Source organism: Henckelia pumila, chromosome 2, assembly GCF_033568475.1.
Source record: "Henckelia pumila isolate YLH828 chromosome 2, ASM3356847v2, whole genome shotgun sequence".
NCBI lineage: Eukaryota > Viridiplantae > Streptophyta > Magnoliopsida > Lamiales > Gesneriaceae > Henckelia > Henckelia pumila.
This window is the reverse complement of record NC_133121.1, coordinates 139,140,305-139,164,876: the sequence shown is the minus strand read 5'-3', so window position 1 is coordinate 139,164,876 and position 24,572 is coordinate 139,140,305. Positions and strand designations below refer to the sequence as shown.

General features: G+C 38.2%; 4 protein-coding genes across 4 annotated transcripts; all 4 read left to right on the top strand.

The window, feature by feature from the left end:
• Positions 1 to 5,800: 5,800 nt before the first annotated feature.
• LOC140879560 (elongation factor 1-alpha-like) lies at positions 5,801 to 8,304 on the top strand. Its single transcript, XM_073283321.1, has 3 exons — positions 5,801 to 5,925; positions 6,487 to 6,964; positions 7,078 to 8,304. The coding sequence occupies exons 2-3, from the start codon at positions 6,503 to 6,505 to the stop codon at positions 7,963 to 7,965; spliced, it is 1,350 nt and encodes a 449-aa protein (XP_073139422.1). The 5' UTR covers positions 5,801 to 5,925; positions 6,487 to 6,502; the 3' UTR covers positions 7,966 to 8,304.
• Positions 8,305 to 11,681: 3,377 nt separating this feature from the next.
• LOC140878528 (uncharacterized) lies at positions 11,682 to 15,525 on the top strand. Its single transcript, XM_073282127.1, has 2 exons — positions 11,682 to 13,680; positions 13,781 to 15,525. Exons 1-2 carry the CDS (start codon positions 11,682 to 11,684, stop codon positions 15,523 to 15,525), a joined length of 3,744 nt encoding a protein of 1,247 aa, XP_073138228.1.
• A 33-nt stretch (positions 15,526 to 15,558) lies between these two features.
• LOC140878527 (uncharacterized) lies at positions 15,559 to 16,827 on the top strand. The gene is made up of 2 exons (XM_073282126.1): positions 15,559 to 16,037; positions 16,335 to 16,827. The coding sequence occupies exons 1-2, from the start codon at positions 15,559 to 15,561 to the stop codon at positions 16,825 to 16,827; spliced, it is 972 nt and encodes a 323-aa protein (XP_073138227.1).
• A 4,927-nt stretch (positions 16,828 to 21,754) lies between these two features.
• LOC140881483 (elongation factor 1-alpha) lies at positions 21,755 to 24,356 on the top strand. Its single transcript, XM_073286830.1, has 3 exons — positions 21,755 to 21,913; positions 22,533 to 23,010; positions 23,124 to 24,356. Exons 2-3 carry the CDS (start codon positions 22,549 to 22,551, stop codon positions 24,009 to 24,011), a joined length of 1,350 nt encoding a protein of 449 aa, XP_073142931.1. The 5' UTR covers positions 21,755 to 21,913; positions 22,533 to 22,548; the 3' UTR covers positions 24,012 to 24,356.
• Positions 24,357 to 24,572: the final 216 nt, after the last annotated feature.

The window sequence follows — 24,572 nt, the reverse complement described above, 5'->3', positions numbered from 1 at the left end:
AATTCTGGACATGTATATGGTTTTGGGTGAGTATGATTATTCTATTCCATTGGGATCTCGATTTTATTTTGTTGACATCGGATTACACCTTGGGATTTTATTTCATTTTCGTTGAGTGCGTGCGGATTTCCTCGTGTGAAAGCCACGCTGACAACCTTGATGTTGATTTGTATTGATGATGGACATGATGTCATACTTGTTGATAGGTGATCACCTGATTTGATATTGATTGATTGACTCGTATTCCTTGTTCATGGAGCCTTGAATTGATTCGCTCACCCCTTGTATTAGACTGCAAACGAGTTGTTTCCTTTTAGCAGATTTGTTTTCCCGATTATTGTATTTTGATATTGTTCTGAGCCATGTCTCTTCGATTTCGATTTGATTTTGACCCAGCAAGTTATTTATTGAGCTGAGTTATACTGAACGTCGTCTTGATATTGTTTTGGCTCGTAACTGATAGTGATTGTTAGCACCACTAGAATTTAGTGTTTGGCGGATACCAGTTAGAATCGTGAGATTATTGATAACAAGGATTGTAGTATTTTGAGTTAGAATTTTTAAGCAGATTCGCAGTCGATTCGAATAGATATGTCTTGATCTGATTTGATCATCAGAAAAGTTTATATGCAGCTTTGGGGAAAGTTATTGATCAGTACTGATTTTCATCCCCAGACAAATGGACAGTAGTGTGGGTTATTCAGATTATCAAGGATTTGTTGAGTCTGTTTGATTAATTTCAGGACTCTTGGGAGTCGATACTACCTTTAGTCTGTTCACTTATAACATCAGTTATCAGAAGTTTATAGGTATGGTTCTATGTGAAACTCTTTACGGGAGAAGGTGTGGATCTCCAGTGCATTGAGACGTTGTTGGCAAGAAGATTCTCTTAGGGTTCGAGTTAGTTCAGCAGACTGCAGACGTCGTGGTTTGAATTTGGGACAAGATGAGGGCCACATAGAGTCGTCAGAAGAGTTATGCTGACCGACGACTACGAGACCTCAAGTTTGCTGTTGGAGACCATGTGTTTGTGAGGATTGCGCCCATGAAGGGCGTGATGCGTTATGGATATGAGCCGCTGCAGTTGGCGTCAGACTTGTCGTCCGAGGAACGACTAGAGCAGATCTTAGCACGGGAGGAGCAGAGACTTAGAACGCGAGTTTTTTCCTTGGTCAAGGTCCGGTGTTAGAATCACTCAGAGGAGGAGGCTCTCTGGGAGGCCGGGGTCGTTATGCGAACGTATTGTCCAGAGCTTATCGGTACTTACTCCAATTTCGAGGACAAAATTCCATTTAAGGGGGGGGGGGGAGAGTTGTAACCCCCAAAAATTTATTACCGAATTAATTGACAATTAAAATAATTATTGAGTTGAAAAAATAATTATTAATGTCAAATTAGTTATATAGTGTATTTACAAAATACACGTGTCAATTAGTCAATGAATTTGACTATTTCTGAATATCTGATAATATTGGCATTTTGAGATAATTATTGAGATAATGAAAATAAAAAAATTAATTATGCCAGATATTTTTAATTTGGAGAAATATTGACTGAGATGACTTGTAGAGTCTAAGTTGGACTTAGTAATTACTTTGAAAAAATTATGAGTCCAATCGACTGGTCAAAGTCAATAATTTCAGAAACGGGTGTTAATGTTGAGTGTGTGTAACAAAAAATATTAGATTTATGACTAATTTTTACCAGTTGTGTATCAAATAAATTAGTTCGAGACTCGAAAATATTGGATTACTATAAATAGAAAAACAAGCACGGGAACCTCATAAAAAAAACACAGATTATAGATTTTTTCCCCAATTTTCCCCAATTTTCGGATTCACTATAACAGTCCATGTTTTTTATTTTTCCGGCCATTCACCGGATCTCCGATCCAAGATCCGAACGGTAACCTTGTATCCAACATCAAGACGAGTCTTTTGGTACCAATAAATCAAAGATCGGACAATTAGATTGTTGGGAAATTGAGTTAGAACAGATGGGTTATGCACAGAATTTCGTCGGCACTGTTCATCATCTTCTTTGGTGAGATTTTGATGTTTTGAGCTCGTTTTTGTTGGCTCTAAAGCTAGTAATCGATTCTTTGAGTTGTGGATAGTATTCCCCTAGCTCATGGGAGCATTTTGGTGCAGAAATGGCGTAGATTGGAGCCCGGAAAGTCTATCGCCGCCGCCTGGTTTTTCTCCGATCGTCGGCGCGTCGGACCTTCGTTTCGGGCGTGGATTAGATGGTTGGAATCGTCTCATCGAGCTCAACATATCTGGAAAATATCATAATTTTTGGAGCACGTTAGGATCACCGCCGCCGCACCGCCGTCTCCCCCACTTTTTCGGCGACCACCTACATGTTAACGATTTTTTACCGGTTCGACGTGGTAGATCCGAATATCCAAGTTTCGAGCCAATATTCGAAATCGTTAAGCGGTGAGAGCACAATAAAGTTTGGTCATTTTTGGTCAAAGTTTGACCAAAGTTGACCAGGATTGACTTTTGACCATTGTGTGATTTTTCGCAGATCGGAAGCTAATTGAGGATAATTAGAGACAAGAATCAGCAGTTTAGGGATTTTGAGCTTCCAGAATTGGATAATTATGAAATCCTAAGTCCCGATATGCGTAACCGTAACCGTATAAGTTTTTTCGTGCGTTTTAAACGCAAAGGCATGTTATACCCTTCCTTGCTCACACCGTTTAGATCAGTATATTCACTATTTTGGTTATTGAATTGTGTTGTTGCATATGTATGTGGATATGATAGCTCAAATTTTAACTCATGCATTATTCACGTTTTTATGTATTGTGGATGCTTTTTCTGCCATGGCTAGGTCTTAGTTGTTGTTCACTGGTTGATGGCTGGGTTAAGTCCCTTTGGGTCTTGGTTTAAGATGTTTTGAACTAGTGTCGGCTAGGTGAACAGTTGGCTGGTTGTAAGAGTGGTCTATCTAGCGGGCAACTCAGGCAGGGCTCCGACGAGTGGGTTGTTCGGGTCGGGTAAAATGTATTAGGGTCATATGTTGTGGTTTGATTCCGGATTATTTTATTTTGGGCCGGGTAATTTATTTAAGAGTTTAAATGTTTAATTTATTCATTAGGTCAATTTTGTTATTGGGCCTAAGATGTTCATTGAGCTTAATTTAGTTATTGGGTCTAAAATATTTATTGGGTTTAATTTATTTATTGGGCTTAGTTGTTTATTTGGGATAAAATATTATTTGGACTTGAACGAATTGATTTAGTTATTGAGCCAAGCTTATTGAGCTTAAGATATTTATTGGAGGTTTAATTTAATAATTGAGCTAAATTTGTTAATGAGCCTAAGTTGTTTAATTATTTGGTTGAGCTAAGTTCTAAGTTAGACTAAGTATTATTGTGCCAATATAAGTCTGATTGGGTCATTTTAAGTGTGATTGAGTTAGTCTAAGTATTTTTGGGCCAGTATAAATGTTAATGATCCAGTCTAAGTTTATGGGCTTTAGTTTAGGGGCAACAACTCGAACTAGCCAGTGACAAACAAAATAGTCCGTAAATATATATTTAATAGATGTATATGTATATTTTGATATAAGTATGATTTTTATTATTAAAATGAATTTAAATATATATTTACGGGAAAATTTTTAAGAAAATGATATTTCTAAGTTCATGATTCATGCATGTATTTTATGACGAGATAACGGGCATGTAAAGAAAATATTTTTGGAAAGTTTAAGTGATTTGTGACAAACACGGGACTGAAGGTCGGGATACCGGGCCCGATGACCTTTTCACTTACGATTATGAGTCTATGGATCCCCAAAAGTTGGGTGAAGTGACATAGGGCGTTAGGGGTACACCCCACAGGCCGCCACCACGTACGATGAATTTAGATTGATCAATCGAATTAGGTTAAACTTCACTTATATGACCCACAGAAAATGATTTTTATGTTTATGACATGTCAATGCTTATGTTATGTATTATGTTATGATTTAGATTATGACGTAGTTTATGTTTACGATTTTACGATCATGCATGCATTAGAATCCTTAGGTTATTTTATATACGTTATGTGCTTGCATGTGGTTTTATCTAGTAGTACTCGTTATTAAAGATAGAGAATGCTGGAGGCTCACTAAATCTAAATGGTGTGCAAGTGAGTTTTATGTTATTCAAGAGGTTGTGGTCCCGACTGGTGGTGAAGACCTCCGTGCATCCGTGGCGAGCTAGCACACCCGTGACCTTCGCCAGCTCATGTTTCAGTTGATTTAGTTTTTGATGAAATATTTTATGTATTGAGATATTTTCCGCACATGTTTATTATTTCTGATTAGTTTGCATACTTTTGAGATTATAGTTGTTTGCATGAATTTTAACATGTTTGAGTTTTTAAACTTTTTAGATGCAATCGATTTTTATTATGCATTAATTTTATGAAAATCTATTTTAAGTATAGATGGATATATGTATTGGCATATATGTAATATTTTAAAAAAAAATTACGAGTTAGGTTCGTTTCACTCTCTAGCTGCATAAACTTTCCCATTTTCAAACCAGGGTGTTTTCTAATTTCGAGCCACTTCGAGCAACGAATTGGAGTCTTGGTTGAGCAGTAATTCAGCAGCAAGGATCGATCTCTTTATTCAAGCGTTCCAACGAGTTTATGTTTACATTTTTCACGAACAATAAGGTCAGTAGGCTTATAATTATATATATATATATATATATATATATGTTTTAAAAACGATGTCATGTTTTCTGAAAACTCGATTGTACATTACTCGTTTCAGGTCTTTAAAATCTCGTATATGTTTCATTCTGAATGATTCCAACTTCTGTCTTGAAATCAGGGAATGCACTGTTATAATTCAAATTTAAAAATGGTAAGAAGATTTCCGAAAACATGATAAAATATGATTAGACCTTGATGTGGTGGGTTATAATAACCGATATAAGACCTCGTCCCCTTGGAGGAATAACAAGTAGGTACTTATCAATATACAATGGATAAAAAGATGAATAAAAGTGTCATATATAAGTTTATTGTTCAATTGTGATACATTTTGATGTCTTGTCCCTACTTGCTTAAAACACTAATCCCTTTACTTCCATCACCATGCAAGGAATAAGATCAACTAGAAGAGGACGAACAACACCTGTTTTTGGGGTTGGTGATTAAGTTGAGACACGAAGATTCAAGCTTTTGTTTTGGTTTATTTCTTACTGTGTTATCGCTTCCGCATTTGTGTTTCTCATTTTAAAAACAATTATGATTTATGTAATTATAAACTAGATTTTGGCTATTTTATGTAGTGCGTGACTTGTTGTTTCATGATTTGAATTGTTAAACAACGCTGATGTGATGGTGGTGGTGGTCCCAAAAGTTTACACACGAAATATTAATATTGTGATTTTTTTTAACTTTAAACGAAACTTCATAAACATTTTGAATTGAATTCGATCGTCTTTAATGTAACTTGGATTAAATGGACGTAATTCTTCAAAAGGAAATTAACCAATCTTTTGATTGTTGCCTATTTAGTTCAAAGCATACATATAACATACGCATTCAATCCCAATGAATTATCATTATTGATTGATTGTTACCACATAATTATTTCATAACGTTTTGCCATGTTTCGAAAATCAAATCGACAGAAGTAATACATAATTCTCATTCACAAAAAATATGATAAAAAAAAATTGAAAAATGGATAAATTTAGAAAATGACAAAAACGTGTAGTCATTTGCTAGGTCTGAAAGGGGCATTCCAGTAAATGTACATGAATCCTGCTTCTTTAGAAGCCCTAGTTCTCTCGCGGCTGGCGGGTATATAAAGTTATAAACCCTCAGAAACCACACAAGAAACCCTCTGCATTTCATTTTCTCTCGGCGGCCGCGGCTTCGATTTCCATCGATCTCTCTCTGAAAGGTTGGATCTCTAACCATTTCTCCTTCCCGAAAAACAATTTATTCTGTTTTTCGGTTTTCAAATTTACGTGAATGCAATTTAAATCCCAGTTGTTGTATATGCAATTGGTATTCTCAGATTTGGTGATATGCCTTGTTTAGATAACTTTCTTTTGATTATCTTGTTGCACGTGTTTCGTTGAAGGTGTTACCAGATTTTTATTATGTCACGGCTATTCTGTGTTTGTTGTGTGTTGATGTTTTAAAAATTCCACTGATTGACATGACTTTTTTTCCTCCGAAATGATGATTTTGGTTGCGAAGTTTTTAGAAAAAGTTATTAGAAAGCAGCTTCAGCATCCAAGTTGGTACTCCGATGCTTTTTGTTAGTTCAAGATCTGACCCGTTAGACGTACCAGTTGAAATTTTATGATTTTTTTGGTATGGTTTTATATAAAATCGTGCTTATGAGATTGTTATTTTAAACAATTCCTTGACGAATCTGTATATGATCCTCTGTATGTTAGAAATCTTGGTTCTGGTTATGTTTATTTTGATGGAAATCAATGTTCTATATTTTCAGCTTGTAGACATTCGCCATGGGTAAAGAGAAGGTTCACATTAGCATTGTGGTTATTGGCCATGTCGACTCTGGAAAATCAACCACCACCGGTCACCTGATCTACAAGCTCGGTGGTATTGACAAGCGTGTTATTGAAAGGTTTGAGAAGGAGGCTGCTGAGATGAACAAGAGGTCATTCAAGTATGCCTGGGTTCTTGACAAGCTTAAGGCTGAGCGTGAGCGTGGAATCACCATTGATATTGCACTATGGAAGTTTGAGACCACCAAATATTACTGCACTGTTATTGATGCTCCTGGACATCGTGACTTTATCAAGAATATGATTACTGGTACTTCCCAGGCTGATTGCGCTGTCCTCATAATTGACTCCACCACTGGTGGTTTTGAAGCTGGTATCTCAAAGGATGGTCAGACCCGTGAGCATGCATTGCTTGCCTTCACTCTTGGGGTCAAGCAAATGATTTGTTGCTGCAACAAAGTGAGACAGTTTCTTCATTTCTTCATTTTTATTTGCTTAAAATATCTATTCTGAATAATGTTTTTAATTTAATAGTTATGGTGTCTAACCTGTTGATGTCCATGATTGTACAGATGGACGCCACCACACCAAAATACTCGAAAGCTAGATATGATGAAATCGTGAAGGAAGTGTCTTCCTACCTCAAGAAAGTTGGCTACAATCCCGACAAGATTCCATTCGTCCCCATTTCTGGTTTTGAGGGAGATAACATGATCGAGAGATCGACAAACCTCGATTGGTACAAGGGCCCAACCCTTCTTGATGCTCTTGACTTGATCTCGGAGCCCAAGAGGCCATCAGACAAACCCCTTCGTCTCCCACTTCAGGATGTTTACAAGATTGGTGGAATTGGTACTGTCCCTGTGGGCCGTGTTGAGACAGGTGTCTTGAAGCCTAGTATGGTTGTCACCTTTGGCCCTACTGGTTTGACCACTGAAGTTAAGTCAGTTGAGATGCACCACGAATCCCTTCCCGAGGCTCTTCCTGGTGACAATGTTGGGTTCAACGTGAAGAATGTTGCTGTCAAGGATCTCAAGCGTGGCTTTGTTGCATCCAACTCTAAGGATGATCCTGCAAAGGAAGCTGCCAACTTCACCGCCCAGGTCATCATAATGAACCACCCTGGCCAGATTGGAAATGGATATGCTCCAGTGCTCGACTGTCACACATCCCACATTGCGGTTAAGTTTGCTGAAATCTTGACAAAGATTGACAGACGTTCTGGTAAAGAGCTCGAGAAGGAACCTAAGTTCTTGAAGAACGGCGATGCTGGTTTCATTAAGATGCTTCCTACCAAACCCATGGTGGTGGAAACTTTTTCTGAGTACCCTCCTCTAGGCCGTTTTGCTGTCCGTGACATGCGTCAGACAGTTGCTGTTGGTGTTATTAAGAGTGTGGAGAAAAAGGATCCTTCAGGTGCCAAGGTGACCAAGTCTGCCGTTAAGAAGGGTGGGAAGTGAAGCGAGCAGGTTATTGCTGGTATTTCTGGGGCAAGAAAACTTTATTTCAATAAAATTTCAACTAAAGACTATACTCTTTCATGTATTGCTTTATTAGGTGAGGTCTTCCGGTGGTTATGCTGTAGTTCTGTGCCTTGTAAGTCGAGAGTTATATCCCAGAATTGGGTACTCGATAGGCGGTGGCATAGTTCACAACGTGATCATTGTTAATGTTTGCTTGTGTCTTTTATGGTCTGGGGTGCTTTGGTTCTGCCTAGGCGGCCCAAGAGTTTTGCATTTGTTTTCAATTCGGATATCAGTGATTGTATGAATTCTAAACTTTGAGTCATGTTCTTTTTATCTTGTGTTTTTTCTTGTTCTCGATCCACAATCAACTCAAGAATGTGGAAATACAAAAGACACTCCCATAATCACGGGCCATATTTTTTATTCTAAATTTAAATTTAATTCAAATTTCCAAACATAGATAACATTCTTTGTGGTGTAGACTATAAATATGAATAAACTTCTTTTGTTGTTTTATTAATCTTTTTCATGCTTTATATTGTAAAATTTCCCTTTTCCTCTGTCCTTCTATATGCAATGTAAATCGATTTTACTTTCCTTTTATTTGTCAAAAGGATATCATTATTTCATTTAAAAAAGAAAGCAAGAAAAGGGTATCATTATTGAAAAAAGCCAAAGTATCATAGCTTCCTGCTTAAGCTTTGGGTGTTGAATTGACAACGACATTATGCCCGATAGAATCAAGTTGGATCGAATCACAGCTTCGTAGTCTGCATTTATCCACACAACTCCAATTATGCTATACGCGTACAAAAATCAAGGGGATTTGATTATACATTTAAATTACGCAGCGACAGTAATAAGCTTGTTGTATCGGTTAGGAATGTAATAGAAAATTTTAAATTAGTCGCAAAATATAATTCAAAACTTATCTCTTTTAAAAAATGACCATAAATTCAATTTTATAGAGACCATGTTTTAAATCATGGAATTGAGATCAATTTCAAGACGATCCAGTTTGAATAAAAGTTTTGGATATTTCATCTTAGTTAATTAACATATGTATATATAATAAGGGACAAATTTATCATAGCACCAACGTAAGAAGTTCACAGTCCACAGACCTCCCAATTCTTTTTTTTTTTTAAAATAAAAAATAAAAATTTACACTATAAATTTTGTAAGTGTGCTCCAATTTATCATTTTTATTGACTATATGACTATAAAAATATCTGTTGCACATAGTCATAAACATTATAATTGTTTTTCTGTCATCCATATAATACAGCAACATGCTTTATTATTGCAATTTATTTTTCACACAGTTATTAACTAAATATAACCAGGAGGCCGAAATTTCACATTTCAAATTGTCTCAAAAAACTAGCTAGCTAATTAATTAACAAATCATAACATCATTTATTATTTTTTTTATATTCAAAATTGTTTTATTTTTGTTTTTAAGCTAATTGCTCAGAAATAAGTCGTCCGTTTGGTTTGAAGTATGATATAAGTAATATAATGTAATAAAAAATAAATAAGAAATGATAGTTAAAATAGTATTGAATTTGATTGATATATATTTGATTTGATTGATTATATTTTATATAAAAATGTTAAATGATTATTTTGTCCTTATAAAAATAAATAAAATAAAAATTATATTATTTATAAGGGGTAATATAATAATTTAAATTCAATGATTTGATTGATGTAAGATAAATAATTAATGATTTGATTGATATAAAATAAATAGTTAATATATGAATATATAATATGATGAAAATAACGTGTAATGAGATGTGATAAGTTATACATACATTAATACCATGGTGAACAAAACAGTACCTTAGTGTATTGTTAGTTTAATATATTAATTAAAATTATATTGTTATTCACTAAAGATATATTTCAAATTCACGTCCCAAAATTCTCAACAAAACATTGTATAAAGTACTGTCAGAAACATGCTCTTCTCGACAATAGTCTCCTTTAAGTGATATAACAAACGGTATGATATAATTGACAATGCAATTAAAAATATTAAATTATACATATATCAATACCTGTTTTTTTAAATATATATCTCTCTAAAGTTTATTTGTGCAGATAACACATCTAGCCGTACTTATAGAAAACTACATGATTATGAAATTTCAGTTAGTTCAATATGAAATCGCACGAATATTATTGATCTAACAGATAGATATCTTATCTATTAAGAATGTCATCAATCATCATGGAACTGGAATCAATTTTCAGTAATGGTCAGTTAAGTCACTGTATCTAAAGTTAAAAATCATAAATATCTTTAAATTTTAATATGTGATGATGACGACAACTAAAAAAACTCAACGACGAATATTGTATTTAAAAAAAATTTCCAAAATTTATAATAATACTTTTACAAATTTTTTTTGTTTTAATCAGAGTTAGTTTAAATTTTTTATTTAATTTTAATTACAAACTCAAATTCTTATTCTCTCTCATTCTTAATCGTTTTATACTCAATTTAAACCGTACATCACACGAGTGAGACACTAGTTATAATTATCACAAATAAAAAATATCAATAAAAATACTATTTTTTATTATAAACATGGTAAAATTAACCCGTCGGTCAATATCCGCGAGAGACGGTCTTAAAAAAATCAACCAAATGAAATATATGGAGTGGAAAGAAATTTACAAGTGTTTCCTATTATTTTTAAAGTGAAAATGCTAATATATTGTATCGAATAGTAAAGATGATGTAATTTAGATTTCAACCGATTCGAATTTTAGCAATAGAAATGAATTAATATATTTATACTGCATATATGATTTGACGTTAGTGTCACGATGATGTCAAGTCAGTTAATATATTATATATGCGACTAAAATTTTAGCAGAAGCGGTGTGTTTGTATAATTTTTATCTAATTAATTTGATTTATATTTAAATAATAATTATATCATACTTGTAAAAATTATTGAGAAATTAAATTGTAATTTAAAATATCAAAATAAAAAAAAACAAAAAAAACTAAAACAAAAGAAATAATAGAAGTGTAATATTCTACTCCCTTCGTCCTATATATATTGTATTTTTTGAATTTTCACACAAATTAAGAAAAATGTATTGGAAAAACAAATTTTATATAAATTTCTTATTTTATTCATTTTAAATGTATTAAAAGATGATTGCACAATTTTCAAGGTATAGTTAATAGTAGTGATAGGTTACACCTAAAAATTCAACTGGGCCTGAGCCCAATCATGAAGGTCCACTCCGAATATTTTTAAGGCCCAAGCTTATTTAAATATTATATATATTTAATTCAAGCAGGCCATGAATTCTACAAAGGCCCATAATAGGCTTAAGCCCGTGAAACTCTCCGAATATCTATAAATAGCTCAAGTCACTTCATTATTAAGGTACACACTTTCTTAAGCAATAGATCGCTCTACTCTCGATTATTATTCCTTGAGTAATAACTGACTTGAGCGTCGGAGTGCCTTCGCCGGGAACCCTCCCGGCTCCTCTGACTTTGTTTTGTGACGTAGGAACAACCCACTGAAGATCTCCATCGGGAACATACAAGGACTTACTGATACTCCGGACTTTGCGGAAGCAACGTGTCACATACAAGTGATTTTTGGCTACATCAGCTTGGCGCCGTCCGTGCGAAACTGTTCATTACGTCATTGAGAACACATATTACTTCAAAAATGTCTCAAGGAAATATTAACAATGGAAACGCACCGCAGAGTATTACTCTCACCCGTGAAAACTTGACCGCGCTAATGGAAAACACAGCCGCACTCGCAGCAAAAGATGCAGTTGCTCAGTACCTAGAAACTCGCAAGCGCAAAAGCAGCAAGAAAAAGGCTCAGACTGAAGGCTCGTCATCTCTTGATCCTAATAACGGAGACCCAAATAAAGATAAATCTAAAGTGAATGATAAAGATCAAGGGGGGACCAAGAAAAATACTACTCAGAAAGACGGCGAAGCAAGTGTTCACACAGTTCATGACATTTCTGGCGAAAACAAGATCACTAATCCAGCTCGGAAGGATGGATCTCGTACACATGTAACTGGAGAGAATATTTCCGCAATTTTGCCGTCACGCCGAAGCCCCTTCACTGATGACATATTATCTGAAGCATTACCAAAGGGAGTCAAAATCCCCAGCTTACCTGAGTTCGATGGAACGAGTGACCCCCAAGACCATATTGACAAATTCTACGCGAAAGCGGATTTGTATGATATCACAGATGCTGCATACTGCAAAATTTTCCGAACAACATTATCAGGAAGAGCGCTCACATGGTTCAACAAGTTACCCTCCGGATCTATTGCCAATTTGGAGCAACTTACTGACTGCTTCATCCAGCAATTCTCAATTAACAAAAAATACCCAAAAACAGCAGCATATTTGTTCACAGTCATTCAAAAAGAAGGAGAATGTCTGAGGGACTATGTTCGGCGATTTACTCATGCGGTGCACGAAGTCTTACATGTGAACCATGATTTGTTAGCCGGAATAATGCAGCAAAACTTGCGTCATCGGAAGTTCAAGGAATCAATAGCGGGAAGGCCGCCCAAAAACCTAGAGGAATTACTGGAAAGAGCTGAGAAATACATTCGGGTTGAAGAATCTATTGAACCACACTACCTGAATAAAAGAAAGAGAGAAGAAGATAAACCAGATATTAGAAAGCGAGACGAGAAGCGAACAACACAGAGCCCCCGTCTCCAGAATACACCCCTCAATGCACGTCTGACCGATATACTGGTAGTGGCTGAAAAACAAGGATTGTTGCGTCCCCCTCGCCCAATGCAGAATAACCCAAAGCGCCTACGTTCGGAAAAGTATTGTCATTTTCATAAAGATAAAGGCCATACTACAGAAGATTGCTTCAGTTTGCGAGCAGAAATTGAAAAACTCATAAAACGCGGACATTTGGGAAATTTCGTGGACAAGTCCCGCGGTGAAAAACGAGATGACAGGCGTCAGGACGAACAACAAAAACATGACTACCAAAAGCGCCATGACGGAATTGGGAAACAGCATGAACGAGCGGATGAAAATTTGCCCTCGGGAGGGGTAATCGCCGTAATCACTGGGGGGCCTGCTTGTGGCGACTCGAACAATGCAAGAAAAGCTCTTCTGCGAGCAGCAAAAGGAACCAACAATTTATCCAGCCCCACATCCTTGTCAATATGTGAAGTTGAAACCATCCAAGATGGATTATCATTCAGTGACAAAGATCTGGAGAACCCTCGGGGTACCCATAATGATGCTTTAATCATCTCAGCCACAATCTCCAATTTTTGGGTAAAGAAAATTCTAGTGGATTCTGGAAGTTCGGCTGACATAATTTTTCATAATGCATTCGTAAAGTTGGGTATTAGTAATGCACAGTTAACTCCAGTCAACACTCCACTAGTCGGATTTTCCGGAGAAATAGTTGAAGCTTTGGGAGAGGTAACGCTTCCTCTATCCTTGGGTTCTTACCCCAAGCGGTCTACTAAAATGGTGAAATTCCTTGTGGTAAAAGCTTCATCTGCGTACAATGTGATATTGGGACGACCAAGTCTCAATATATTCCAAGCCATCGGATCGACATATCATATGAAGCTGAAGTTTCCGACTCCGGGAGGAGTAGGAGAAGCCCTTGGTGATCATCGTCTAGCTAGAGAGTGTCATGTAGTGACTCTGCGGGGTTCGTCAGAAAATCGGAAAAGACAAGTCTCTAGTGAGGAAAAAACCATCAAAACCCGGAAAACTTTTGCGTGAAAATGGAATACATTTGGTGGATGAAGAAGCTGAGAGCAAAGAGAGAATAACAGCAACCGAAACTCTGAAACATGTGGCAATCATTCCAACTGATCCCAAGAAAACCCTAAAGATCGGGACCGAATTACCTCCTGAACTGGAAGAGAAGTTGAAAAATTTTCTTGGGCGCAATTTGGACGTGTTTGCTTGGGGTGATGAGCATCTGCCAGGAATACCTCATGAATATGCGCTTCATCACCTCCATGTTGATCCGAAAATGAGACCGGTGAAGCAAAAGAAAAGAGCATTTGGTCCAGAGAAAAATTGGCATATAGCCGCGGAAGTGGAGAAACTCTTAGTGGCAAAGTACATCAGGCCAGTTTCATACCCAGATTGGCTTGCAAATATGGTTTTAGTACCAAAATCTGGAGGAAAGTGGCGTTTGTGTATAGATTTCACTGATCTCAACAAAGCATGCCCCAAAGATCCATTTCCACTCCCTCGAATTGACTTGTTAGTCGATTCGACAGCAGGATGCGAGCTGCTCACTTTTCTTGATGCATATCAAGGATACAATCAGATCGGCCTAGCGCCAGAGGACCAGAAAAAAGCAAGTTTCATCACCGATAGGGGAATTTATTGTTATGATGTAATGTCGTTTGGTTTGAAAAATGCTGGAGCTACCTATCAGCGTCTGGTAAATACCATGTTCGAACACTTGATCGGGCGAAACATGGAAGTTTATATAGATGACATGCTCGTCAAGAGTATTCAAGCATCTAATCATTTGGAAGATCTTGAGGAATGTTTCAGTATACTCAGAAAATACAGGATGAAACTTAATCCGGATAAATGCACTTTTGGTGTACGAGGAGGCAAATTTCTCGGTTATATGGTGTCAGAACGAGGAATAGAGGCCAACCCGGAAAAAATCAAAGCAATTTTAAACATGAATCCTCCGAAGAGTGTAAAAGGCATCCAAGAGTTGACAGGACGTTTGGCCGCCCTCAACCGATTTATCTCAAGATCTGCAGACAAGGGTTTACCATTTTTCAAAATGTTAAGGAGTGGGAAAGGTTTTCAATGGACAGAAGAGTGTCAGCAAGCATTTGACGAGTTGAAAGTACATCTGACCTCTCCGCCGTTGTTGGTAAAACCAAACGAAGGTGACACCCTGTTAATTTATCTGGCAATATCTGCGGAGGCGGTAAGTGCAGTATTGGTTTCTGAAGTAGGACGTGAGCACAAACCAGTTTATTATATCAGTCGAACTTTACACGGAGCAGAATTAAGATATACAAAGATCGAGAAACTGGCACTGGCTTTGGTAATTGCAGCGAGAAAATTACGTCCTTACTTTCACTCTCATCCAATAATTGTACTCACCAATCATCCTCTCAAACAAATTATCTCGAGTCCTGAAGCATCAGGAAGAATGGTTAAGTGGGCTGTTGAACTGAGCCAATATGGAATTGAATATCGCCCGCGTCCAGCGATTAAAGCACAAATTCTGGCTGATTTTCTAGTAGAAATGACAGTAACTCAAGAAGAGAGTTCCACCCAAACATGGATGGTTTATGTCGACGGGTCATCAACCTCTACAGGAAGCGGTGCAGGTATAGTTGTGGAGAGCCCACAGGGAGATAAATTTCAATATGCCGTCAAATTTCGATTCCCTGCAACGAATAATGAGGCAGAATATGAAGCTTTCATCATGGGAATTAAATTGGCCCTGTCAGTCGGAGCAAAGAGACTGACGATACACAGTGACTCCCAACTTATCGTCAGTTAGGTTAAGGGAAATTATGAAGCGAAGGAAGATAAAATGTTTGAATACCTCACTCAAGTAAACGAGCTTCTTTCGCGTTTAGACAGCTATGATATAAAGCAGATACCTAGAGGGGAAAATGAGTCAGCAGACCGCCTTGCCAAGTTAGCAAGCTCCTTGGCCAACATTGATAATAGGAAAATTACATTCCTAACTTATGGCAAGGAAGAAACTGATGGAAGTGATGTTACAATCTTCTGTGCTGATAGCAAAGAGCCTAGTTGGAAAGATGAAATAATCGACTATTTAAAGCAAGAGAAATTACCTGCTAACCAAGTCGAAGCCCGAAAACTTAGAGTGAGAGCTGCTCGGTTCACGATCATTGACGGAGAACTGTACAAAAGAGGTTTCTCTTCACCTTACCTAAAGTGTCTAACGCCAGCTAAGGGAAACTATGTGCTCCGTGAAATTCATGAAGGAATATGTGGAAATCATTTAGCTGGCAGAGCTCTCGCGGGGAAAGCATTGCGCCAAGGGTACTTTTGGCCAACAATGAAGCAAGACGCTATGGAGTTAGCAAAACATTGTCATGCATGTCAAGAGCATGCTAACTTCCATCACCAGTCGGCTACAATCTTACAGCCCCTGGAAAGTCCTCTACCTTTTGCTCAATGGGGAATGGATTTGGTAGGTCCTTTTCCTCCTGCTACCGGACAAAGAAAATTTCTGATAGTAGCTGTGGATTATTTCACCAAATGGGTCGAAGCTGAACCATTGGCCAAAATATCCGAGAAAGATGTAATCAATTTCTTATGGAAGAATATAATATGCAGATTTGGCATTCCTCAAACCTTGGTTTCAGATAATGGAACTCAATTTTCTGGAGCAAAGATAAAAGACTGGTGCAGAGGACTCTCTATCAGGCAGTTCTTCACTTCTGTAGGGAATCCTCAAGCAAATGGGCAAACCGAGGTCACCAACCGAACCATTCTGCAGCACCTCAAAACACGTCTAGGCAATGCCAAAGGAAAATGGGTGGATGAGTTGCCAAGTGTTCTATGGGCATATCGAACCACTTCACGCTCTTCAACTGGAGAATCTCCTTTCAACCTGGCCTACGGAACGGAGGCTGTGGCTCCTGCCGAAATCGGAGAGCAATCATGGCGAGTGAAACAGTACACTTCATCTGGAAATGACCAAGCCCTCCGAATTTCATTGGACTTAGTGGATGAACTGAGAGATGAAGCTTCAACACGAGCCGAGAGATATCGAGCTTGTATGACTAAAGCATATATGACAGAGTCAAACCAAGATCTTTCCAAGTAGGAGATCTGGTATTGAGAAAATCTGACATCTTGAAGTCTGTGGGCAAGCTGGATCCGAAATGGGAAGGCCCCTATAAAGTAATTGAGATCGTGAAGATGGGAACATATCGCCTCCAACATTCAGATGGAAGAATACTTCTCGGGCCTTGGAACGTGGCCAATCTGAAGAAGTTTTATGCATAAACTGCAGCTCTCGTCAATAATAGGCTAAATTTATTAGCATATTTTCCTTATGTTTTCATATTACAATTTTGTGATACATTGTTCAACTAATTTGATTATTGTTTTTATATAAACAGATTACTTTGTCGAAAGCATATCATATCTCCTCTCCTATACTAACGCTTACTTACGACATAAACGTCATAGACCCTAGCAATCATAAAAAATTCCCAACAGTAAGAGGTTTGGCCAGCCCCTTGGGACATTTGAACTTATGACGCTGTAAGAGGTCAGGACGACATAATAACATTATAAGTCCCGGGATACCTCACCACGCACCAAGTGGGTTTAGGAATTCCCCATGAGACAAAATCTTGGGAGATTGATCCCCTCCCAAGTACTCCATTGTTAAAGCGATAGTATTTTATTCATCAAACAAGTATGCAATAGCAACTTCAAAATGCAAAAGAGATATGATAATCGACAAATCCTTACTTACTCAAAAAGAAAAAAAAAGAGTCTATGACTTTGACTCTCTCAAAAAAAAAATTTTGCCCAAAAGTGGCAAGAAATAATAAAGCTAAACTGGTCCACGGCTCCAAAGAGTAGTCTCCATATAGCTCTGATACACACCGTCATTATTGGTTGTATAAGCTAAAAATTCGAACGCAAAGCTTCGATCATCTCCTCATCACCCAGACCTCCCAGTAAATCTCCTAAGGGAGGATCCGAGTCATCGTCAACTCGGGCAATACTAGGCTCCGGAATTTGGGGGTGAATCATCATAATAATTTCCTCTGGAACTAGTTGAGTTTTCCGTAGTTCTTTGCGGCAATCCACTACAACTTCATTATGAATAACGATCGCCCGCTGAATCACTTCATCTCTAAAATCTGTGGACTCTCGGTAGCATTCAATTGCTTTTTCTCCGGTACTTCGCAAGAGATTCTTGCCTATTGACGAATTGAGAAAAGTCTCACCGGTCTCCGATTCATGGGAATATTTTCCCCTAAGTAGCTCCATATCCTTGCACATGGCATCATACTTTTTGGATTTCTCTTCAAGCTCCTTTTGTGACTTGAGAAAATCATCTCGGGCCTTAGCACCTTCCTCGCCGAGTCTTTTGCACTCACCCCTTAATGACGCCAGCTCGTCATCAAATTTTCTCCCGGAATTTCGAGACCTCTCTTCTCGAAATTGAAAAGTTTGGGCAAGCGATAAAATCTGCAAAGACCCATAGATAAGGAGTATTGTTTACTACATAAAAATCATAACAAATATCAAACGTATAATAATATACCTGGAAGGCAGACGAGGCAAGAGACCGAGTTAATACTTCGGTAGGCTGAGGCAGTAGATGCAACCTGTCATGATCTCCAATGAGATTAGCTCCGGTTCGCCAACCAATCTCTGAATCCTTCAAATCCCAAAAAGAACCAGCATTATTCTTGTGATTCACACCCTCCAAGAACAAGTGACGACCCTCACAAGTATCGGGAGGAACTGTTCGTTCATCCTCACGTCTTTTTTTTGGATTTATTCTACCATTAGCATTCTCCCTAGTACGGGTATCACGGTCAGCATCATTTCTTCTACCACCATTCATTCGGTCACGAGTGTCAGTATTTTTAGATGGAGGACCAGAACAATTGACACGGTCGGATGGCCCGGGCGAATTCCTCCTCCTTGGAATCCCATGGGAATTGTGATTACCTCGATCCATTGGTGACTCTTTTTTCGATGTCTTTGACGGAGTTTTCTCGTTTTTCTCTATGCAAGCGCGAACCTCCGCCAAACTTAATTTGTCACCTACAAACAAACACAAAGAGAAGAGTGACAATGATCAGTAAATAAATTTAATAAATTTTAAATTACCACGAGTAGAAGAATCCAAAGAAGACGCAAAATACAGTCATCAAAATTCAATTTGAACAAAGCATTACCGGCAGGAATCAAACTTTTTGGGTCAACCAACTCCTGGAAGAGGCCTAAGGAACGACATTCAAGTTGCAATTCACGGTGGATTTTGCTAAAAATAATTTTCCTATGGCCTGGATTCCAAACTATGGGAACCTCCCAACCATAATCCCATACATAAACAAAATTTTTTCTCCAATCATTTTTTGGAGATGGACAACGAGATAAAAACTTACAATCTCCCCGAGGTAGAAAATAAGTATAGGAACCCGGCATGGAGCGACGCACCGAGAAAAGCGCATAGAATAAGTCTATAGTCGGGGACATTTTGATTTCACTCACTCTACGTAGGAAACACGTAAAGAGGAGAATCGCACTTGGTGTTAATTGACTTAAACTCACCCCGAGACTATCTACAATTTCTATCAAAAGGGCATGAGGAGGGAGCGAGAAACCAAAATTAAAGTACTCCAGATATACAGTAAAATATCCCGGAGGCGGTTCATGGCAAAGATCTCCATTTTTGGGAATCTTAAGGATATTTTTAGAGGATAAGTCAAATTTTTTACTTGGACTTAAAATCTCCGACTCGTCCAAAAGACGCTCGCTCACTCCTCCCGAAGACTCTTCAGAACCACTATTATCGCAAGAATTCGGGTTTCTATCAATTTTTAAACAAGGTGGTCTCGTCATATCACGAGATACCACTGTTTTCAAATCACTCAAAGAATATAAACATTCGTCAATTTCATTGTCATCGCCAGATTCAGCTGGCGAGGAGGGATAAATTTCTCGGTTAGCAACAAACACCGAAAATACTTTACCCCGTGGAGGATGCCCTGCAATGATTTTTTAGAAAAAATATATATATAAAATAAAAATATATATTTTACCAAAAAATAATATTAATTAAATAATAATAAATCAAATAATAGCATTAGATACATGGTAATTGGTTCTTAAATAATATGCATCGTGTATATATATGTATATGTATATGTATATCTATCACAGATGGGTTCATCTTCTCCAACACCGTCCGCCGCCTCACCACCGGCCGCAGCTCCCTTCGGCGAGTCGTTGGTCGCTCAACACCATCATCTCCGACCGGCTGCTTACCTCGCGTCGTCGCGCCACCCCGGTCTCCGGCAGCCACCAGCAATTGAGCTGCCGTCGTCCTAGTCCCGTCGAGTCCAGATTTGGATAGCTCGAAGGCTAATCCATGGCTGGGACATCGACGATAGTCATTCACCGAGTCCAGATCTGGGCGTCTCCACGAGCAGTCGAGGAGGTCCCATAGCTGGCCCTTGGCTCCTCGGTATCACCATTGCATCACCATCGCACCACCATCGCCTCTCCTATATGTTGCCGCCCACTCGTCGTCTCGACGAAGAAGATGATAACCCATAGCCAGCGATGGAATATTGATACACATATACACATATATTCGATATATACATACAAATAAAATCTCCAATCTAAGGGATGAAGCGGACGAAGCAAAGGAAAGGGATGAAGCGGACGAAACAAAGGTAGGAGGAGATTTGAGAATAATATTGTGTAATTAATAAAGGTAAGTGAGTGGGAAAGAATCTGAGCACGTATACACAAGACCAAACTTGTTCCAAACTAAAAAAAAAAAGGGACAGAAGGTGGAATATAGTAATTAAAATATTTAATACCTGCCATAGGCGTCCAATGAATTGTATTTTCTCTAACAATTTGGAGAATGCGACCTAGCAAATACTGCAAAAAAGATTCAGAAATAAAATCGAGTTAGTAAGTTGTGATGAGTGCTATACCGCAGTGCTGAATTTATAATGACAGTAGTTGATAGAATCCTACTTGGTTTCTACAATTAATATTCTAGCAGAATTTTAATTCTATCCAATTACATGGGGATTGTTATTATTCTACCAGAATTTTAATTCTACTACATCACAGTCCTAATCAGATTTCTCCATCATGGTTTCTCCATACCTGACCGGGCAGGTCGATCCCCGTAATTTTCGTAGTGGCTCAAAATATTCGTTCTCGGCAACTAAATTTTTGACAATACTCCGATACAAATTCTACTATCGGGCCTCTCCACACACGCGACATGCCCGAGAGTGGGGGGCCTATGATAGGTTACACCTAAAAATTCAACTGGGCCTGAGCCCAATCATGAAGGTCCACTCCGAATATTTTTAAGGCCCAAACTTATTTAAATATTATATATATTTAATTCAAGCAGACCCTGAATTCTACAAAGGCCCATAAGAGGCTTAAGCCCGTGAAACTCTCCGAATATCTATAAATAGCTCAAGTCACTTCATTATTAAGGTACACACTTTCTTAAGCAATAGATCGCTCTACTCTCGATTATTATTCCTTGAGTAATAACTGACTTGAGCGTCGGAGTGCCTTCGCCGGGAACCCTCCCGGCTCCTCTGACTTTGTTTTGTGACGTAGGAACAACCCACTGAAGATCTCCATCGGGAACATACAAGGACTTACTGATACTCCGGACTTTGCGGAAGCAACGTGTCACATACAAGTGATTTTTGGCTACATCAAGTAGTATATTAGTAAAAAAGTATAAAAAAAATTATTAAATATGGTATATGACTATATATTTGAGACAAACAAAACAAAAAACGTGACAATATAATTAAAACGAAGGGAGTAAATCATAATTATAAAAAAATATTTTTCCAAAAAAACAGATAATATCCTCTTTTTTCTATAGATAATATAGATTTAGATAACCCACACATGGTGCAGGTAGCGATAAGATACACACCTTGTTAAAAAATAATTTAGCAAAATTATAATAGTCATTTGCTATTTTGCTAGGTATGAAAGGGGGTATTCTAGTAAATGTACGTGATCCTGCTTTCTTCAGAAGCCCTAGCTCTCTCGCTGCTGGCGGGTATATAAACCCTCAGAAACCACACTTGAGTCCCTCTCATTTCATTCTCTCTCGACGGCCGCGGCTTCAATTTCCATCGATCTCTTTCTGAAAGGTTGGATCTCTAGCCATTTTTCCTTCCAGGACAACAATTTCTTCTGTTTTCGGTTTTACAAATTGATTTGAATGCGATTTAATTCTCAGCCATTGTGTATGCAATTGGTGTTTTCAAATATGTCTTGTTTAGATAACTTACGTTCTTTTGATTATGTTGTTGCACGTGTTTCGTTGAAGGTGCTACTAGATTTTTATATATCACGGCTATTCTGTGTTTGTGGTTCGTTGATGTTTTAAAAAATCCACTGATTGACATGAGTTTTTTTCCTCCGAAATGATGATTTTGGTTGCGAAGTTTTTAGAAAAAGTTATTAAAAAGCAAAAACTATAAGTCAAATATTATGCTTTGTGGTTCCATGCTATTTTCGACCTTGGATGTATTTTAACTTCAGCATCCAAGTTGGTACTCCTGCCTTTTTGTCTGTTTAAGATCTGACCCGTTAGATGTACCAGTTGAAATTTTATGATTTTTTTGGTATGGTTTTATATCAAATCGTGCTTATGAGATTGTTATTTTAAATAATTCCTTGACGAATCTGTATATGATCCTCTGTATGATAGAAATCTTGGTTCTGGTTATGCTTATTTTGATGGAAATCAATGTTCTATATTTTCAGCTTGTAGACATTCGCCATGGGTAAAGAAAAGGTTCACATTAGCATTGTGGTTATTGGCCATGTCGACTCTGGAAAATCAACCACCACGGGTCACCTGATCTACAAGCTCGGTGGTATTGACAAGCGTGTTATTGAAAGGTTTGAGAAGGAGGCTGCTGAGATGAACAAGAGGTCATTCAAGTATGCCTGGGTTCTTGACAAGCTTAAGGCTGAGCGTGAGCGTGGAATCACCATTGATATTGCACTATGGAAGTTTGAGACCACCAAATATTACTGCACCGTTATTGATGCTCCTGGACATCGCGACTTTATCAAGAATATGATTACTGGTACTTCCCAGGCTGATTGCGCTGTCCTCATCATTGACTCCACCACTGGTGGCTTTGAAGCTGGTATCTCAAAGGATGGTCAGACCCGTGAGCATGCATTGCTTGCCTTCACTCTTGGGGTCAAGCAAATGATTTGTTGCTGCAACAAAGTGAGACAGTTTCTTCATTTCTTCATTTTTATTTGCTTAAACTATCTACTCGGAATAATGTTTTTAATTTAATAGTTATGGTGTCTAACCTATTGATGCCCATGATTGTACAGATGGACGCCACAACACCAAAATACTCGAAAGCTAGATACGATGAAATCGTGAAGGAAGTATCATCCTACCTCAAGAAAGTTGGCTACAATCCCGACAAGATTCCATTCGTCCCCATTTCTGGTTTTGAGGGAGATAACATGATCGAGAGATCGACAAACCTCGATTGGTACAAGGGCCCAACCCTTCTTGATGCTCTTGACTTGATCTCGGAGCCCAAGAGGCCATCAGACAAGCCCCTTCGTCTCCCACTTCAGGATGTTTACAAGATTGGTGGAATTGGTACTGTCCCTGTGGGCCGTGTGGAGACAGGTGTCTTGAAGCCTAGTATGGTTGTCACCTTTGGCCCTACTGGTCTGACCACTGAGGTTAAGTCAGTTGAGATGCACCACGAATCCCTTCCCGAGGCTCTTCCTGGTGACAATGTTGGGTTCAACGTGAAGAACGTTGCTGTCAAGGATCTCAAGCGTGGCTTTGTTGCATCCAACTCCAAGGATGATCCTGCAAAGGAAGCTGCCAACTTCACTGCCCAGGTCATCATAATGAACCACCCTGGCCAGATTGGAAATGGGTATGCTCCAGTGCTCGATTGTCACACCTCCCACATTGCGGTTAAGTTTGCTGAAATCTTGACAAAGATTGACAGACGTTCTGGTAAAGAGCTCGAGAAGGAACCCAAGTTCTTGAAGAACGGCGATGCTGGTTTCATTAAGATGCTTCCTACCAAACCCATGGTGGTGGAAACTTTTTCTGAGTACCCTCCTCTAGGCCGTTTTGCTGTCCGTGACATGCGTCAGACAGTTGCTGTTGGTGTTATTAAGAGTGTGGAGAAAAAGGATCCTTCAGGTGCCAAGGTGACCAAGTCTGCAGCTAAAAAGGGTGGGAAGTGAAACGTGCAGGTTATTATTGCTGGTATTTCTGGGGCAACAGAACTTTATTTCAATAAACTCTCAACTAAAAACTATACTATTTCTTGTATTGCTTTATTAGGTGAGGTTTTCTGGTGGTTATGCTGTAGTTCTGTGCCTTGTAAGTCGAGAGTTATATCCCAGAATTGGGTACTCGATAGGCGGTGGCATAGTTCACAACATGGGTATCGTTAAATTTGTGTTTGCTTGTGTTTTATGGTCTGGGGTGCTTTGGTTCTGCCTTGGCGGCCCAAGAGTTTTGCATTTTTTTTTCAGTCGGATGTCGGTGATTGTATGAATTCTAAACTTTGAGTCATGTTCTTTTTATCTTGGTTGTGTTTTTCTCGCTCTCGATCCAGCATGATGTTTTGAGCTTCTGACGTTCTATAGTAGATCAGATTGTTGTTTCATTTTGTTTGATAACACAATGAAACGAATATAGCTGAGTTGACAGTAAAAAACCCTTGCAATTGGTCGGTATATGAATCTTTTTGGTTCGTAAGGTGGTTGTCTAAAAGTTGGAGAAAATTTTCTGTTGCAAGT